Raw genomic sequence first — 20,743 nt, forward strand, 5'->3', positions numbered from 1 at the left:
TGCTATCCCGGTATGGTCCAAGGATGCGACTGTAACAATTTGGTAAAAATCGGATAATCACCCATCCAGATATTAACCAAAGTAATTGTTACTTAACCCTCATTTCGTGGAAAATGTTGAAAAGGTTTTGAACAAAATATCTCAAGAACGGTTTGTCGTGAAACGATGAAATTTGTTATGATATACCGATATGTTCCCAGGACGCGACTCTAACAATTTGGTAAAAATCGGATTGTCACCCATCCTGATATTAACCAAAGTCATTGTTGCTTAACCCTTATTTCGTAAACGCTAAGAGACATCGAAAACATTTGGTCATCCGGATGTAAATATTCTAATCAATGTGATATTTCACGCCAAATCGAATGGTGCTAGGTACTTTTAGTACTGTCTGACTTACGGTTGAAAAGTTGCGAATTCGATAATTCCCTGTGTCGACAAATTTCCCTTTTATTCGTGAACCGTTACCAAATAAGCAAGTGAATAGTTAATCTCATGTGATTTTTCACGCGGTCTGCAATTGCCACCAGTGATGGAGGAACCGCCCTTCAAATCATTGAATGCCAAGAAAGTCGAAAAGTATGTGCACAGTTCCTGTTCATCTAACATTTGGAGTGAGCTATTTTCATATGACGAGCTTATGATCAATGTTAGACAAAACAAAGATCCCCAATTTGCTGACATCCTGGGAAGAATCCGTATTGGCAGTATGACCCAAGATGACGTTGATATGTTGAATGCACGTCTTATTCCTCTGCAAGCAGCAATGCCCACGAGTCGTCTGGAAGAACTCGCTCGTTACGTGCATGGCCTATCAGCTGAAACTTTGGTTATATTACCAACCCGTGACCACTGCCGAATCTTGAACAATGCCTGCTTGAAACTCCTACATCAAGAGGAATTATTAGTTCAAGCAGAAGATTCCTTTGATTGTCAGCAAAGGGTGAAAAAGAAGGCGGAAAAAAAGCTTCAGTCAGTTGAGAGTGACAGCTCAAGAACGGCTGGACTTGAAAAAGTGTTGAGATTAAAACTGAATTGCAAGATCATGTTGCAGAAAAACCTAGACATCGGAGCCGGGTTGGTGAATGGATCTCTAGGTACGATCGAGCGATTCAACTACAACATGGATGGGACACTCAGCACTATCCGCGTAAAGTTCGCAAACAAAACTCTAGACATGGACAGAATTCAAGCCAAGTTTGAGGTTTTGCCTGGAGCATATATTATACGACATCAGTTTCCGCTATGTGTATCTTATGCCATCACGATACACAAGTGTCAAGGGATTTCTCTGAATTCGTGTGTTGTAGATGTTGGACAGTCTATATTTGCTACAGGCCAAACTTATGTTGCCTTGTCCAGAGTGACTACATTTGCAGGACTACATATCATTAATATTGATCCCTCCAAATGTAAAGCTTCAAGGGAGGCAGTTGACGAATATAACCGTCTGAGAAGAAAATTTTGTCCTGCTCTTCCAACTATTCCAACTTTCTATCTTAAACTCGTTCCATAACCTTCAAACAAAACTAATCATCCCGATTTTTTCTTTGCAGATGTTCGTGCTCAAGAAAAAAAAATCTGATAAATTTGACATTCCCTGTGTGTGATATCCTGTGAAAAAATATGATACCTAGCTCAATACCACTGTGTAAGTTGTAAAATAAAACTTATAACATGGCCGTGATGCTTAGCGTGTAATCAAATAAATAAATAAACTTTACACCCTAAATTCGTTCCATTACTCACATTGACCTATCTATAAAAATAAATGCTACTTGTTACTGTAAATTTTTTAATGTAGGCTATTATTTTTTCTTCTATGTTGCAATCAAATTATCTTTTTCTCTCATTTCAGATGTATTACATCTTATGTATTACATCTTACATAATCTTTCTCCATTCGTTCATATCTACCTGGTGCTCAATAGGCTAAGAGGCTTACTTGCCTCCAAACCTCTCTGTAAGTTTTAATTTGGTATTGAAACCCTGATTTTGTGTTCCTCGATAGATTTTTCAATGACTTATCAGGCTAAAACTTTCTTATTTTCTCTCGTTACAGATAGCGTTCCTCCAAAATAATAATGCTGATGCTCATTCTAGATCTAGATTATAATGTTACCTAATAATGCTGATGCTCATTCGAGATCTAGATTATAATGCTACCTCTCTCAATACTCATTCTAGATCTAGATTATAATGCTACCTGTCTCAATACTCCATATTCATATATTTCTCTGCGTAAGTTATTTTCAATTTATTTATTCATAATATTAACTCTCGAATTCAATGATCTATATACATTATAAGTATTCCTCCACCGTAATCTCTATTTTCTCGCTTTCCTTCCTACTTACTTCTCTCTTAAGTTATCAACAGCCTATTTACTGATATGAAAACTAATCATTTCTCTGTTCTCATTTCAGATTTGTTTCTTTCAATGTAACATTCTGCGATTTGTTGAAGAAGAGAACAACTAATCATCCCTCAAAATATTTCAAGAAGATCCTCGTCAAATTATGAAGGACGAATAAAAACTACCTGCTCACAAGAAGATTCTCACAATATCACAATTATGATACATTTATACCTGAAAATATACTAACTACACAACATTCATTTGAGAAGAAATTTGAACGTCTGAATTGACACGAAAGCATTTTTATTTGCCTTCCATTTTGTCCGGGAGAAAAGTACGGGAAGTCCAGACTGGAGGGGGAAAAGAGTGCAAAGGAGGAGGGAAAGAAGTTTAGAACGGAACGTGGAGTGCTTCGTGTTAGCCAGGAAGGATAGTTTGTGCCTTCTATTTTGTTCAGAAAGAAAGTGGGGGAGTGCAGACTTAATGAGGAAAGGAGTGGGAGTAGGGAATTGAAGAGTGGGGGTGGGGGGAGTGCAAAGCGAGGGTGGAGTGCAGAGGAAGGTTAGGGGAGTTCGGAGTGTTGGTTCGTTATGCCTAGATTGCCTAGACAGAAGGGATAGTTGACGTCTTCTATTTTGTCCAGGGAAAGAATGGAGGTGTACAGACTAGATGAGGAAGGAAATGGGGGTGGTTGAAGTGCAGAATGGGTGTGGGAGGGAGTGCTAGGCCGTTATTAATGAGAAGCCATACATTCGTTTTTAGTTTTAATCGCCGTCTATTAATTACTGTGGAACACATGTATTTGTGTGTTGCTATCAATATATCCCGAGCTCTCTCTCTCTCCCCCTCTCACCCTCTCTCTCACTCATTTCGTCTCCGGCTTTCTACAGTGACTCTTGTACATATCGGTTGTTGCGTTTCCTTTTTGTCGTAGGAAATGGCACAAGGAAATGGACGGACTCCTTCCTGGCCATTGTCTCATTTTGAAACTGAAGATTCCATCGATAAAAACTAAAAAAAAGACCAAAATGCAAATAAATAACTTGATAATCTCACCAATGTGAATGTTCATCTTTGGATATGGACTCGGATAAATCTGTGAAGAAAAGCAGCAGTAATACGAGTATGTAGATGTTGCAAATCAAAGAATTGAATCGCGGCAGAAATAAAATTGTGTTAATATAAACAACCTAACAACTAATAAACAAGCAGGGACTTTAGGCATGGATGTAACTGATTTTCATACCTCTCTACAGTCTCTACAACTAACCTATCAGTCTCTACAACTATGAAACCCTATATTCAAATTTTCTACTTCAAAAAGTGAATAATTTGGAAACCGAAGCCCTGTTCCCTATTAATAGGTCGAGTAACATACTCAGATAGGCCTCTACGATAGACAAATTACTAGAGCACCAGATTTCCCTATAGACGAAGTTGATAATTATTTTCCGAAAAGATTTGTCGGCATATTGATGAGTTTGGTTTTGAAAAACGCCAGATATTGTGGGGTAATTAGAGGTAAGGGAACAACCCTCATTCTACTATGTGGCTTACATAATTATGTGCAGGTCTTTCGGTTCTACGTATGCAACTATGCATGGCAATGGGTTTAGATTGGGACTTTGTTTGACCTTAGTCCAAGTTTCAGAATGGCCTGAAATGATGATGTGCTTCAAAAGAGATCAAAAAATGAGTGTCAAAAGATCGATTTATTTTCTTCCGAATTTCAGAATCTGCAAACATGTGTGTTGACCTTTTGTTCTTTTTCTGTTGCAGATGGAGAAGCAATCAAACTACCAGAAAATCTAGAAAGTCTTCCTAAAGCTGAACATTTCCCCACGCAGAGACATCGGAGAACCTAGACTGGAGTTCCTGGCCTAAATGTTGATCCCGTCCTTTTAATATGGTGGAGAACCTAGCTAGAGTTCCTGGCGCCTGGCCTAAATGTTGATCCCCGGCAGGACTCTGGAAGTACAGACTAATTTACACCAGATATAACATATAACAGCCCTGTTACGTTCGTTGGTCTTGTATGCACTAAGTCGCGGGTTCGATTGCCTCCCGGGCGGATTTTATCCTGAACGGGGATAAGGTTCGTTCTAGGAACGGTTGACTGTCTCCTATCCCGTCCTTCTTCTCTCTTCGGGACAATAAGACCTCAGCAGTTACAGTCCCCTCTATCAAACCTCCAACTCTCTTTTCCCCCACATATAAAACTTAATGATTTTGTTCAACAGTTTTTATGAAGTCGAAAAGTTGCATCAACATACTACACAAATGGTGTATAATAATCGTGATCCCAATGTGTGTCCCATAAGGTCTGGTCCGTTTAAATTCATTAGGTGCTAATATTAAACACGGTTCCTTTTTCCCTTCACTTGAAAAGGATTTTTATAATGACCTTTTATTATGCTTGCCTGTGTTTGGGTTTTGTAAAGGGAGATGGTTTAACCCTGAACGGAGTAAGGTGGTTTTTCCCTTCTGACATTCAGGGTTGGTGTGTTCTTTTTTCTAATATTACAACAGAGCCAGAACCCTGCCAAAACTGTTTTGTGGAACCATTAAAATTTGACATGAATATTTTAAAGATTTTCCCCCACACATGATGGCTTTTTTCTAACTGCATGATGTATCTTTTTAAGTCTTGGTGCTCAACTTGTAATTACATTTAAATAAAATATATTTATATTCTTCTATTTGAAATTTTAATCGCCAAAAATATTTCAGATAAACTTGAATTCCGTGGGGTTCGGTAGATCCCACGGCACCAATTAAGGGTTAAAACTTTCAACTTAAAAGAGGCTAGAGAGATGGTTTAGGGTGGATGGGAGGGGATGGTTTAGGGTGGATGGGATGGGTTGGGATGAGCACGGAGGTGAAAGAATAGGCCGCTGTACAAGCAGCATGTGTGTGGGATATTTAAGCTTTTATTGTGACCCGTGTAGCTATACTTGTTATGATGGTATGCATTTTTACATTTTTTTCACCTATCCTGGCGAGCATTAAATGTTAGAGATGAAAAACAAAGGGGGGGGGGGGAAACTCACCATCGAAAATTTTGCCGAACACATTTCCTACTTTCCTCATGATAGGATAAGGATAATGAATGATCCATACGATAAGAAAAGTAAGGATTGTAAGGAGGAATACGCATTCCTTGTTAAAAGTACTAGGTATCCAATTCCTTTTTGAACAAAAATAACAAGTAAAGTTGAGCAAACGGTAGACCTCACAGACCTCACTCAGACTTTGGGGCCCCCGTGGGCTCTATGCACTATTGGACCCAAAATTTTATGAGAAAAATTTCTTTGTGTTTTGAACACTTTTGATTTTTTGCCAAGTTTTATCAAAATCAGATGAACCCGCGGATGAAACATACAGAATTACAGAGCCAATACAAAACCGTGGACTCAAAACTTGGACCTCACTCTTCGTTTGGTTTGTAACATTTTCTTGTGCATGATTGTGACAAAATGTTGTTCGCCTTTTCCGTTTCACAGTCGTTATAGTTGTTTACTTGTGTTCTCTTGTTTTTATTAGGATTGGGGTTTCCTTGTATGCTTTGTTTCTTGTTCCTATGGTCATATCGCCAATGTCGCCTCGCCAACTTCGTTTGGTCTGTAACATTTTCTTGTGCATGATTGTGACAAAATGTTCGCCTTTTCCGTTTTACAGTCGTTACAGTTCGTTACTTGTGTTGTTGTGTTCTCTTGTTTTTATTAGGATTGGGGTTTCCTTGTATGCTTTGTTTCTTGTTCCTATGGTCATATCGCCAATGTCGCCTCGCCTTTGTCTAAACTCTTCCCCAATTTCTAATCCTCCCTTTTTGTGGATGTCCTCATGGTCATCAGCCTTTTTTTTTTTCTTTTTTTTTCAAGATGTTGAGTATTTTTCACCGAAGTTCACACGTTTTTTTTTCGATTCCTTGTTCTATACCTAGGGAACGATACTAGAATTTTGAAAAGGGGCCCAAGTGACCCAAGTCCAAATTTGATCAAAAGCGAACAAAAAATAATTCGATAGATATAATCCAAGAGTTTAACTTAAGTGGAGTTTAAACTCACTTTAGCCAGCCTAGTTAGCTTAGTTGGTAGCGCGTCTGCCTTGTAAGCGCTAGGCCGCGGGTTCGATTCCCGCCCGGGGCGGATTTTTATTGTTTGAGTATTGATTGGGCTCTGAAATTAGTGGAGATGCCAATGTTACAGTACCTCGGTCCTATGCCTATTGTTAATACGTTTTTTCCCAGTTGGGAACCAACTCGTACTCAGCCTTCCTCTGAAGCAACTGGTGGTGTAAAGGAAGCACTAGTGGATGATGGAAACACTATTATAGAATTGTTTTTGAGAATATTGATCTCGGGAAGTTACTTTGCAACTAACTGTAACTAAACTCACAGAAAGGGGTAAACGCCTCGGCTTCTGTGCGCTAAACTGCAAAATCTTGATCAGAAGACATGTACCTGATCCACTCGATGCCATTTGTATGAGAGAAACATTTATTCAAAAATATATAACGTGGCTGCCAGTCTTTGGCTGGTTGCACTATTACATACTTACAAGTTGTTGGTACCTATTTAATAGTAGAAATGATATTGGAATGTCAGGATAGTCCCAGCCAGTCCATCTGGCTAAAGGCATTCAATTCGTAAGCGATGGAATTCGGGTTTCAATTCCATCAGCAACGATGGAAAGCCTTTGGTACGAGCAAGTTCAAAGATTTTTTTGTCTTTTTGAAAAGCAGCATATATATATGTACTTGGATATTTTTTAAAAACGCTTACTCTTTCTTGTCTTCACCATCACGGGGTTTCGAGATTTTGAAGTAGATTTTTTTGTAGGCCACACATATCTTCTCTTCCAGTCCGATTGTACATTGACATATTGGAGTACAGTGTGTGTCCTAACTTCATCCATCACCCTGTATACATCTAGCTTAATATTCAGGTGACACTGCGAATAACTCTGGACATATTCTTTCCTTATTGATTGTTTCTTCTTGTATCTTTTCCATTTCTCTCCCCGTTCCATCTCCTCGTTTTTCCTTCGTCCGTTTCTTTCTCAAGACCTTTATCTCAGACACGGTCTAGCCTATTGTACGAGGGGAAATCTTTGCCAAGTGTTTTTTTCCTTTTTTTTTTCTTTTTCTTGATAATGCTCTTTTTCTATTGTCGTTTCCTTTACTTTTTCCCGAACAAAAGACTTTGTCTCGTTTTGTTTCTTTTTCTTGATAATGCTCTTTTTCTATTGTCGTTTCCTTTACTTTTTCCCGAACAAAAGACTTTGTCTCGTTTTGTTGTTGTTCAGAGTGTCAGTCCCATAAATATGTTACAGGTATGACTGGTAACCTGTTGGTCTGGATATGACTGGTATTACCTGTTGTTGTTTCGGGTTTATTGGAGGAGAGTCTCTCTTTGCAAGGATTAACAAATTAGCTAGAAATTTATATGGATAGGATCTAAAGATGCTAATTTTGATCCCTAGCCCAGGACGCAAAACCTCGAGGCTGGAGTCCGCTCGGCTACGCCAAGCAAGGCCAATAAATTTCAAGATCAGAGCTCATTTGTGTGAGAAAATGTGAAAAAATCCCCCAAAAACCAGTTTTTTGGTTTTTTGGCTTTATAGTTCTCTGGACAAAATTTGCACCACCATTTTCGTGTTCCTGGTAAAAAGACCTTTAATTTGATATATAGGTCGAAAACGGCTGGCTTTCTCCTATCCTGTCTTCCTTCTCTCTTCGATTTCGGTACGACAAGACCATAGCAGTTACAGTTCCTTCTGTCAAAACCTCTTTAAAAAAAACTCACTTTGTAAACGCGGCCATTATTCACTTAATTTTAATTGTGTTAGGCATAAATGTACCTATGTCACAAATGTCGTTCCTCGCTCAACACGACACGCTAAATTTTATGACCTGGCTTGGATTTGAACCACAACCTCCAGGTTCAAAGTCCACCGTGCTAACCACTACACCACTGAGGTTGGTCCATTAATCCACCTTCTTACATTTCACCACAAAGGCTCGCACAGTCCAATCCATTCATCTCTCGGAAACAGTTTCTGGTTTCGCCTGGGTTAACATTTGCCAGGCGTAAGGCGTGAGTGCATTTGCTTAATTACATTAAATAAAGTCGGTGATAAATTAGACTCTGGTAAATAACGCCCTCTCCTTCCCCCGACCTCTTCACGCTGCCTGTATGAATGTGAGCCTCTTCCGTTCCTACCCTGACAACATCGATGGTTGGGTTTTAATTGTTGGCCTTACGATATAAAACGTACGATATATTGTAAGGCCAACAATTACCCAACTAAAAAAACAAAACCAACGATTATCAAGAGTAGGTATTTTACCAATTCACATAAGACACGGGAGAACGTTTTCTAGGTGGCCGCCAGCTTAGTTCGCTTGGAAAGTAGATCTCTGCCTTGTAAGGGCATGGCCGCAGGTTTGATTCCCGGCCGGGCGGATATTTTGCGAAACAGAAAAGCTTCGTTTTCGGAACGGTTGCCTTTCTCCTATCCTATCTTCCTTCTCTCTCGCTTTTGGGACGATACAACCTCAGCAGTTACAGTTCCCTCTACGGTTTTAGTGACGGGTTTTACCCTCCGTTCGGTGGCAAGCTACTCGCCTCATATTACCCTCACCCAGCCTGAGTGGAGCCGGGAAAAGCCATCAGCACGCGATTGCTCAGATGGTCCCAGAATACTGAAGTTCCTGTCCCGGAAGACAGAAAGGTCCCACAAGACTGAAGTTCCTGTCCCGGAAGACAGAAAGGTCCCAGAAGACTGAAGTCTACTATAGGCACTTAACCTTCGACTGTACTTTACAAAAGAGCATGGTTCAGAGCATAACTTGATTTAAACTATCTGAAACAAACTTAAACATCCAACAAGTAACGACTTTGAACTTCCACCCGAAGTAAAAACCCCCAGCCCAATATTTCAACGATGAAAATGAAAATTGTACTTGGAAACTTTTTCTCCCCGGAAAGAAAATCCTAGGCAAAATCCCGAGCAGATTATAACAGAAAAGTCCCACAAGACTGAAGAGGTCCATGTGAAAGTTATAATGGGAAATTTAAAGTTTTCTTCTTGAATTTACTTAGAATGTAATTCCTCTATGTGTGTATTGTACATTTTGCATTGTTCCTGTTGATACATGATCCTGGAGATTTTTCACTCCACCTAACCCGACGTACATTCCTAGCTGAGCTACTTCACTGGCAATACTTGCAGCTAAGGAGCTTGGTATGTCACATCAGGGGAGCTGAGCTTTTGAAGATCTTTCTTACATGTCTAATTCTCCAATTGTGAAAGAAATTAAGGAAGAGGAGGAGGAGGAAAAGGAGAAAGAGGAAGAAGAAAAAAAATCTGATTCTTTCTAATAATGTGATTCTCATGTTCTTGTTCGTATTTGTAGGTTTCTTATTTTACTTGATTATTTGATTAATCTTAGACATATTTACCATGTAGAGGTAAAAGCAATATTAAAGTACTTACTCTAACAACTTTGACGGTTTTGTAATGCCTAATAGACTCTTGGGTAGAAAATCATCACCTGGCGAGTTTGTCTGGGGCGTTCTCTACCACCTAACCCTTTATTATTATGTATGGGGGGGGGGGATAAAATGTCGTGCCTTGACTGAGTAGAGACCTACTTCTTTTTATCAGGCGATGTTTTGACCACTACGCCACTGAAGCAGGTTTTCTCCAACTACAGAAGTCAGACACTCAAGTATTCATCTCAGGTCCAAGCGTGTCAGACAGCTCATAACTGCTCGTTACATCCCGGGCTCGATGCCCCAAACGGACACGAAAATTTCCCTCCCCAAGGTATCAATCAAATACGGTATTCCCTCTTCTGAGACGGACGATTACCTTCTGCTCCCTCGCCCTTCCTGGGAAATTTCCAATGTGTAATTTCTTCCCGTTTTCATTCTCCCTGTTTTTTCCCCCTCTCTTTATTCTCTGTGCCAATCAATTGGTAATACAGTTTTCAACGGGGTGCCTTCTGTTTGAGCTAATCAGTAATGGTCTCGCTTAAGTCCAATTCCCACTATCTGCAGAACAGGTCACGCTCCAATCAAATACAGTCAATTCTCACTGGCGATTTCTCAATAAGCTTACACAATAGGCTCCTTAGAAACGTAAACCATCCTTCATAGATATGTAGTCAATTCATAGATATGGTCTCGCTTAAGTCCAATTCCCACTATCTGCAGAACAGGTCACGCTCCAATCAAATACAGTCGAATTCTCACTGGCGATTTCTCAATAAGCTTACACAATAGGCTCCTTAGAAACGTAAACCATCCTTCATAGATATGTAGTCAATTCATAAAATCTTATCCTGTCACTAGTAGCTACTCAGGCTCCTTAAAAACAAAACCCTTGGATCAAAGTCAATCCATTGCCTTAGAACACAAATTTCCCTTGATTTGGCGGGGCTTTTGCCTTCTCACTAAGTCCACCCATGCGTATATCCCTTTTGGATCAAAGTCAATCCATTGCCTTAGAACACAAATTTCCCTTGATTTGGCGGGGCTTTTGCCTTCTCACTAAGTCCACCCATGCGTGATTTTGAGATTAGTAACTTAAAAAATCGGCTCCTTAGAATTAAAAACCATATCCTTTGGATTGTAGTCAACCATGCATCATCTTTGTGGCATATAAAAAATATCCCTTGAAAAAATTCAAAGCATTATTTTTTTCTTTCATTCTTTAGTTCCTTTCAACAAGTTCACCCTGTATGTGAAGATGTCATTTAGGATTATTTTTTTACCTCTACTCTGTTTTCAAATTGAAAACTTTGGTAGCGTTCAGAATTTTAAATTGTCGGACGGCGGAATTTTTCTATCGAGATGTAGAGAGAGGTTACGTGATGTTTCAAACCCGGGGATCTGTCTTTGAGTTCTAATGTCTAAACCTGGAATATATGTATATCGAACTCTGACGTCCAAACTCCAATCGCTACTGAACCTGGAATAGATATGTAACTCTAAAAGTCTAAACTTCAATATAAAAAGGAATTTTAATTGTGTTAAGCATAAATGCTTGTCACAAATGTCATTCCCTGCTTAATGCACTACGCTAAATTTTAAGGCTTGACTTGGACTCGAACCACCAACCTCCAGATCCGAAGTCCACTGCGCTAACCACTACACCACTGAGGTTAGTCTAAACTTCAATATATCTAATATTAACGTCTAATATGTAGGGCCGTATTTAGCGGGGGGGGGGGGGGCGGATGGGCTCGCCCCTTTTTCATTCCTAGCAGAGCTACTTCACTAGAACTACTTGCAGCTACGAGCTTGGTATGTCACATCAGGGGGGGATTGGGCTTTTGAAGATCTTTCTTACATGTCTAATTCTCCAATTGTGAAAGAAATTATGAAGGAGGAGGAGGAGGAGGAAAAGGAGAAAGAGGAAGAAGAAAAATCTGATTATTTCTAATGAAGTCAGTCTCATTTCCTTGTGTCGTGTCTGTAGGTTTCCTAATTTACTTGATTATTATTACCATGTAGAGGTAGAGACATTAGGAAAGTGCACAACGTCGAGTCACCGATGCGACGGTTGGGTAATGTCTAACTCTAATGGACTCTTGAGTGGAAAATCATCACCTGGCGAGGTTGTCTGAGGCGTTCTCTACCACCTAACCCTTTATTCTTACGTATGTGCGGAAAATGTCGTGCCTTGGCTGAGATGGAAGTCTTTTTAATCAGGTGACCGTTTTGACCACTACGCCACTGAGGCAGGTTTTCTCCAACTACAGAAGTCAGACGCTCAAGTATTCATCTCAGGTCCAAGCCTGTCAGACAGCTCATAACTGCTCGTTACATCCCGGGCTCGATGCCCCAAACGGACACGAAAATTCCCTCCCCAAGGTATCAATCAAATACGGTATTCCCTCTTCTGAGACGGACGATTACCTTCTGCTCCCTCGCCCTTGCTGGGAATTTTCTAATGTGTAATTTCTTCCCGTTTTCATTCTCCCTGTTTTCCCCCTCTTTTTATTCTCTGTGCCAATCAATTGGTAATACAGTTTTCAACGGGGTGCCTCCTGTTTGAGCTAATCAGTAATGGTCTCGCTTAAGTCCAATTCCAACTATCTGCAGAACAGGTCACGCTCCAATCAAATACAGTCAATTTCTCACTGGCGATTTCTCAATAAGCTTACACAATAGGCTCCTTAGAAACGTAAACCATCCTTCATAGATATGTAGTCAATTCATAAAATCTTCTCCTGTCACTAGTAGCTACTCAGGCTCCTTAAAAACAAAACCCATATCCCTTGGATCAAAGTCAATCCATTGCCTTAGAACACAAATTTCCCTTGATTTGGCGGGGCTTTTGCCTTCTCACCAAGTCCACCCATGCGTGATTTTGAGATTAGTAACTTAAAAAACCGGCTCCTTAGAATTAAAAACCATATCCTTTGGATTGTAGTCAACCATGCATCATCTTTGTGGCATATAAAAAAAATCCCTTGAAAAAAAAAATTCAAAGCATTATTTTTTTCTTTCATTCTTTAGTTCCTTTCAACAAGTTCACCCTGTATGTGAAGATGTCATTTAGGATTATTTTTTTACCTCTACTCTGTTTTCAAATTGAAAACTTTGGTAGCGTTCAGAATTTTAAATTCTTCGGACGGCGGAATTTTCCTATCGAGATGTAGAGAGAGGTTACGTGATGTTTCAAACCCGGGGATCTGTCTTTGAGTTCTAATGTCTAAACCTGGAATATATATCGAACTCTAACATCTAAACTCCAATCGCTACTCAACCTGGAATAGATATGTAACTAAAAGTCTAAACTTCAATATATCTAATATTATTATATTAACGTCTAATATGTAGGGCCGTATTTAGCGGGGGGGGGGGGGGGGGGGTGTGGCCGCGCTTAATGCCACTAACGCTCTAAATTTTTAAGGCTTGACTTGGAACTCGAACCACCACCTATCCAGATCCAATCCACTGCGCTAACCACTACACCAACTGAGGTTAGTCTAAACTCTCGAAATATAGTCTAATATTTAACGTCTAATATGTAGGTGGGGTGGATTGGGGGGGGGGGGGGGGGTCGATTGGACTCGCCCTTTATTTTCACACCAAGTCCCTATATGGAAAATTAAAATAACGAGTCGAAATAAAAGCACGTAATGAAATAAACGAGGAATTCTGGAAAACCACAGCATATTCCACTTCGTTGTTCCTGGACCACATTTTAAAAACGTGGTCATTTACGATAATATTAATTTCTACAATTCTACATATAGCCAGACGTAAGTAACTAGCAAGGTAGGAACAAAGAACTAGAAACTAACCTCTCCTACACGCATACCTATACAGTATCTACTATCTACATTACCTCGGTACTTATTTTGCCCGAAATTCTTTTGTTTCAAAATTTATTGGACTTTTGCTATCTGCAACCACTGAGGTGGCTAAGGCAAACTATTTCGTACCTATACGCTACTTTGCCAACACAAGATACCTATACAGCTTATAAGGTACCTACAGCTGTGGTGGTTGACTGCAGTTCAGGACGAGCCACATAAAAATGGCTAGAGACCATCACCCTGGTGTATGGCAGAAAACAAAGATATCCTTTCTTTATTCTGCCATCAACATTCGGGTACAGCTGACGCCGCTACAACAACAGCTTATTAGGTGATGTTTCCGTACTCACTGTATCTGTTTTACCCTCCAATTCTGTGTGAGCATGGGAGTGAGTAGACCTCTGTGAGAATGGGTGTGAGAGATTCTACCTCTGTGAGAATGGGTGTGAGAGATTCTGCCCCCTCCGCCTTTGAGTATGAACTATTTTAGACCCAGAAGTTTTTTTTTTCAACTTCATTCTTGGATTCTTGATGCAAAATGTAGGTATGCCAGGGAGCATATTTATTATAGGTACCTATGTCAGACTGTGATGGAGGGAGGTATATTGTGTGGGTGTGAGTGGGAATTCAGTACAGTATGTTGCAGAGGTTTAGAAACATCCGTGACTTTGGACTGTTGTGGAGTATTTGTCAGAGGGAATTGTAACAACGGAGGTCTTATGGTCCCGAAATCGAAAAAAAAGGAGGACAGGATAGGAGAAGGCGAGCCGTTCCGAGAACGAACATTATCCGTTTAGGATAAACGGTTTTTGTTTTGAAACCTTAACCTGGAATTGAAACCGAGACCTAGCGTTTGCAAGACCGGCGGGCTACCCTCCAAGTTACGTACTAGGCTGACTTTCAATTACTTTATTTTCCAAAAGATTACAGTAATGTAATTTAAAAAAAAAGCAACTCTAAAGTTCAACGGAAACGGAAGGCACTGAATAGCAGCACTACTGCACTAACCAGAAGGTCCAAGGTGGTTGTCCTATAGAAGGTCCTTTTGCAAACAAGCGCATTACCAGTGTGGACCAACCATTTGGCCACTGTCTCCATTTCTAAACCCTGTGCAAGCTTTCAGAAGCCCCCTATATCAAATACATTGTATCACACACAAAGGTAGTATTGTATAAATAGTTGACAATCCCCGCCATTCCCTGCTCCCAGGAATTCAAAGTGATGTGGGTAAAGAGAAAAAACATTTGACTGTTTTGTTTATCTGATGTTTGACTATTTAAAAAATCCACTACTACACCCTAACAAATCGTTGGGTTGTAGTAACAATAGGTAGATATAGGTACATAGGTGGGTAATCGTTAGGTAGCTATAAAAAAAATAATAATAATAATAAAATAAAAAAATCGTTGTTTATGGCCGTTGCCTCACTTTGAATTCAAACAGTGAAGCGATTAAACCCAGCAATCTGCCAGGACAATTTTAATCAAGAGTTGACAAAAAAAAGGAAATCTTCGGGGCCCTATAAAGGTCATTCTTTAAAGTGAGCCCACTCAACTACTAGTTCTACTCTAGGCACTTAACCTTCGACTGTACTTTACAAAAGAGCATGGTTATAATAATAGTGCTTATTTAAACTGCTCGCATAGGACTGAAAAGTCCCTTTACTCCAGCAGTAGGCTACTACTATTATTGTGGTCAAATTCTCAAATTAAGTGAGGATAAAATTCCATACCTCGGCTGGGATTGAACCCACGCCCTCCTGTTTACCAGGCGAGCGCCTTGACCACTACTAAAATTCCATACCTCGGCTGGGATTGAACCCACGCCCTCCTGTTTACCAGGCGAGCGCCTTGACCACTACACCACCAGGACTGGTTCAGAGCATAACTTGATTTAAACTATCCGAAACAAAGTTCAACATCCAACAAGTAACGACTTTGAACTTCCACCCGAAGTAAAACCCCCAGCACAATATTTCAACAATGAAAATGAAAATTGTACTTGGAAACTTTTTCTCGCCGGAAAGAAAATCCTAGGCAAAATCCCGAGCAGATTATAGTCATAGTCACCTCTGCCTACCTCCACCGGGATGTGTGTAGTGTGGAATAAAATGAAATGCTAAATGATGCCATTACGAGACGCTTAAGTAAAAGACTACATCAGAAGCAAGATCCCTTCTAGCGCCAGGGCCAGACTTAGGTATGTTGGTGTCATTGATGAGGGGAAAGGGCATGAATAAAGGTGTAATTTCTATTCAGGGTTGAATAATTATGGATGTGGGTATCCTCTATGGGAGTAATAGCGCGACCAAATTTGCTGCTACGGGAAAGGGTTGTGCCCTGTGCCTCTTTAAAAGATTGTACCTTTTAACAGCTTTCACATTTCTTCAAGGCACATTCTTGCATTTAGTTTAGGTGTATTTTCCGTTTGGGTAAAGCACCTCTGAAGTGACCTGCACTGCTCGAACACGTTGGCTGCCAAAGCATATTCTTTGGTGGTTATCCCCAGGCCCTCATGTATGAAAACATCTCCCTTAAGTGAGAGACGTACTTTTTAGTTCTTGGAATTTTTTCATCAGACAAATAGTACAATTTTACTCATAGGCCTCCTACCATTTAAAATACACAAGCATCCCGTGGCAGCCAATATTACCCATTGGTTAAAAATTCCAAACATATCCAACTCGAAATACAGCTATAATCATATTACATATTATGATTTACTATTAAATTTCATGTATTTGTCTGACTCTCTGAGTCCCCTGATTCGCCCAAACTGAAAACGAACCTGAGTTGGAAGCAGGAAGGCACAAGTTTACAATAATATTCATACAGCTTAAAATTCACGGTGCAATAAAGATTACAGTTTTAAACAATTACTAAGCTTTTGCAAGAGCTAACTATAACTGTACAAGTATTCAAATGCACATTTTATCTCCTGTTTTCTATATCTTTTTCAGCTTTAAGGTTAACCCCGTTGGGTTCGAAAGGACCCAAATGGGCTTGTTTTATGCTACGTTGAACCTTTTCATTTCACCTACTAAGGCCAGCAACTCACTATCAGGTAGACCTGACAGGTACGGCTGAAAAGGTCCGACTGTCAGGTCTACCTGATACATGATGAGTACACTCACTATTATAAACACACACTATCAGGTCAAACTATTAGTGATTGGCTGGCTTAAGGTCCATCGTATTGTAGCAGCCTAGTTAGCTTTTAAGGTCGGAGGTTCGATTCCGCCACGGGCAAACATTATCCTTAACAATTATTTATCCTTAACAATGAAGTTTGTTCTCGGAATGGCTGGCTTTCCTGTTCTCCTCTGAATTTCGTTGTATAAAACAGAGTTCTACTCAGTTCTTATCTTTCCATTTCACCTACTTAAGGCCAGCAACTCACTATCAGGTAGACCTGACAGGTGCGGCTGAAAAGGTCCGACTGTCAGGTCTACCTGATACATGATGAGTACACTCACTATTATAAACATACACTATCAGGTAGAACTGACTCTATCTGGTAGACCTGACACCTGATCAGGTCAACCTAATAGTGAGTGGCTGGCCTAAGGTTCATCGTATTGTAGCAGCCTAGTTAGGTTTTAAGGTCGGAGGGTCCATTCCCAGCATTTCCGCTTGGGGCAAACATTATCCTTAACAATGAAGTTTGTTCTCGGAATGCCTGGCTTTCTCCTATTCTGTCCTCGTTTGAATTTCGTTGTATAAAACAGAGTTCTACCCACTTCTTAGGGTGCACTTCGAATCGAGACTGAGTGTACAGTCTGAGAGAATCACACGGAGGTCTTCTAAAACTGAATGGATTTTGAAAATTACATGTGTAAAACTGAAGATGGCATCATAGTGTACAGTCTGAGAGAATCACACGGAGGTCTTCTAAAACTGAATGGATTTTGAAAATTACATGTGTAAAACTGAAGATGGCATCATGAGATGCTGAAACATGTCGACTCCTTTCCACCAATAAAGTTGTGTTTTTAGTCAAGTGAAGACTTATTTCCTTCTTATTTTTTTAGTATTAATTAGTTTTTGTCATGGTGTATACCGTTTCCAAAAAGTTCAACTGAGTGTAACTTGGTACTCTTTCAAATCTAATAGTATTAATTAGTTTTTGTCATGGTGTATACCGTTTCCAAAAAGTTCAACTGAGTGTAACTTGGTACTCTTTCAAATCTAAACTTTAACGGAATCCAAGCCAGAACAGAAAGCTAGGGGTTAAAGCGAAATTGTAATAACAGCCCAGAGTTTTTCTTCTTCTCCCTCTCATCCTTCCTCTGCCCTCCGCCCTCTCCTCCTTTCCCTTCCTTTAATCCTTCTTCTCCTTCTCTTCTCCCTCCTTCCTTCAATCCCTTATCCAACCTATACTTGTAAAGTTTTTGCAAAATTCAACTTTACTTTTCTTGTGAAATATTTTACGAGAAGTGAAGTGAAGATACAAGCTTTCTCTTTCTCTCTCTCTTTCTCTCTCTCTTCCTCTCTGTCTCTCTCTCTCTTTCCTTCTGTGTCTCTCTCTCTTTTTCCCTCTCTCTCTCTCTTTGTCTCTCTCCCTCTCTCTCTTTTTTTCTCCCTCTCTGTCTTTCCCGCTCTATTTCCTTCCTCTCTCTCTCTCCCTTTCCCCCTCTCATTTTTTTCCTCTCTCTCTCTCCCTCTCCCTTCTTCTCTACATTCCTGTATAACTCCCATTTCGTTTTAAAAAATATAGGTAATACTTGGAACTTGTCTTGATTCTCGAATTAGAGAACTTACCTACCTCCATCACGAATTACATCGCCTTATAATCTCTCCTGTCTAACAACTTTTCAAAGGCCTTAAAAGCTCAAAGTTCAGAGTATGAAGGGAACCATGCAGGAAATGTTGTTCTTTTTTATCTCCCGTACACCGGGGTGATGGTCTGTAGCCATGTTTAATTGGCTCGTCCTGAACCGCAGTCAACCACGGCTTGAGGACAAGAAAAGTAAAGATGTGTTTATTCAATAAAAGTAGAGAGAACCCTTTAAAGAACTACTAGGTAGGCTGGTTAGGGTTGGCTGTTCTCCCTGTTTATAGTCCCACATCAGTTAGACACTAGTCTACTCTCTGCATCAATTTTTTGGTGTCTGGCCTACAGTAAAGGAGAAAAATGAAGCTCGAAGGGGTGGGCACCGGGCCCCCTCGGCCCTCCCCTAATATGGCCCTGGATGATACCTATACTAAGTCGAAAACACATTTTCTTTGTTTCCAGGAAATCGCGGCGATTCTCATCAGCTTCGACAAACATGCAGAGTGGCAATCCAAAGAAGTTCGAATCAGGTAAGTTCTTTCACTCGGCCGGGAATCGAACTCCAGACCTCGGGTGTGCAAGCTAACAGCCAACCGACTCGAAAAAGATATTACTCGCAGCGAAGAAAGACCTCCTTAAGGACTGGAGAAAGAAATGGAAGAGTGGGGTACAGAATGTTATTTCACGCCGCGAAGGAAGGGTAGGTACTCCTTAGCCGCGAAGGAAGGTACTCCTTAACAGCGAAGAAAGTGCTCCTTAGTTGCGAAGAAAGTGTTCCTTAAAAGAATGGAAAAGAGGGTATGATTTCACGCCGCGAAAAAAGTACTCCTTAAGGAGGGTAGAAGGATAAACGTAAGGGTTTGACATAGGCCACATAGGGAAGAAAGTGACGATTAAAATTAACTACCCCTGGGCCTGGGGAATTTGTAGAAAGGGGAAGAAAGACGAAAAGATGAACAAGAAAAAAACAGGTAAGGACTGGAGAAAGAAATGGAAGAGTGGGGTACAGAATGTTATTTCACGCCGCGAAGGAAGGTACTCCTTAACAGCGAAGAAAGTGCTCCTTAGTTGCGAAGAAAGTGTTCCTTAGGAGAATGGAAAAGAGGGTATGATTTCACGCGGCGAAAGAACTATTCCTTAAGGAGGGTAGAAGGATAAGCGTAAGGGTGGGACATAGGGTGTGATTTCACGCCGCGAAAAAAGTGACGATTAAAATTAACTACCCCTGGGCCTGGGGAATTTGTAGAAAGGGGAAGAAAGACGAAAAGATGAACAAGAAAAAAACAGCAAGTTTTTTTTCTTTTTTTTTTAGTACAGTCAAATCTGGATGATTGAGAATTTGAGGGATGGGTTTTTTCCTGACTTATAGGTGCTACTTCAATTAATTGTAGAGTTTCTCAATCAGAGATATTTCGTTTAGAATCCTTCTCGTTTATAGAGCGAAGTTTTTACTATGTAGGCACAGACAGAAAAGAGTTGTTCACTTCCTTTTCCTATTGTTAGGCCTGTCTCACAGTGGAATAGGTTTGGTTTCGCAGTCGCTTGCCAAACCAAACCTATTGCAAATGATAGAAACCCTCTACCTACAGACTTTATATCATTTTCAGTTTTCTCATTCCTCAAGGTCGACTGTAGTACATTTTTTTTTTTTTTTTTTTTTTTTTTTTTTTAAGCGGGGGGGTTCTGAGAAAGAACTTTACCCGTTCAGGATAAAATCCGCCCCGGGCGGGAATCGAACCCGCGGCCTAGGGCTTACAAGGCAGACGCGCTAACAACCTAGCTAACTAGGCTGACTCATTGTACTTTGGAAGGGTAGTCGTGAAACTTTTATAGTAGAGCGTATTCGCCTGAAAAACCAAACCTACATAATTATGATTATTAACAGTCTTATTAATTTATTACGTTAAAAAAAGTTGAAACTCCTCTCGAAATTCCGGTTTAATTTAAATCTGTAAATCATGACTTATGCCCGCCACTCACTTTCAGACCGTCTGACAGACCAAGGCTGTCAGGCGGTCTGAGCGCGATTGGCGGACATTAGATTTTCAGTGGACAATTTAGACAAAGTCAGAAGTTACCAAAGAATTCGACTAACAGGGGGAAAAAGTACAAAGAAATTCGACTACAAAGCTTCGATACAGTTGTAAGTTAAACAAAACAGGAGCCAAGGGAGGGAAAAGTTTGCTACAAAGTTTTACAAAAAAAAAAAAAAAAAAAAAAAAAAAAAAAAAAGTCTTTTTTAAACAAAAAAAAAAAGAAAGGGGAGAATTTTTT

The 20,743-nt window shown here is 40.1% G+C and overlaps 1 protein-coding gene across 1 annotated transcript in view; it reads left to right on the top strand.

The window, feature by feature from the left end:
- Nucleotides 1–522: 522 nt before the first annotated feature.
- Nucleotides 523–20,743, top strand: part of LOC103506609 (calmodulin-binding transcription activator 1) — a gene marked incomplete at its 3' end in the record, with an annotated part of 79,906 nt that continues 59,685 nt past the window's right edge. The window contains 3 exon segments of the mRNA XM_026821630.1: nt 523–1,466; nt 4,139–4,230; nt 18,932–18,999. Of these exon segments, the coding sequence (XP_026677431.1) occupies nt 533–1,466; nt 4,139–4,230; nt 18,932–18,999 (1,094 nt within the window).

Source organism: Diaphorina citri, unplaced genomic scaffold (assembly GCF_000475195.1).
Source record: "Diaphorina citri unplaced genomic scaffold, Diaci psyllid genome assembly version 1.1 scaffold250, whole genome shotgun sequence".
Lineage (NCBI taxonomy): Eukaryota > Metazoa > Arthropoda > Insecta > Hemiptera > Psyllidae > Diaphorina > Diaphorina citri.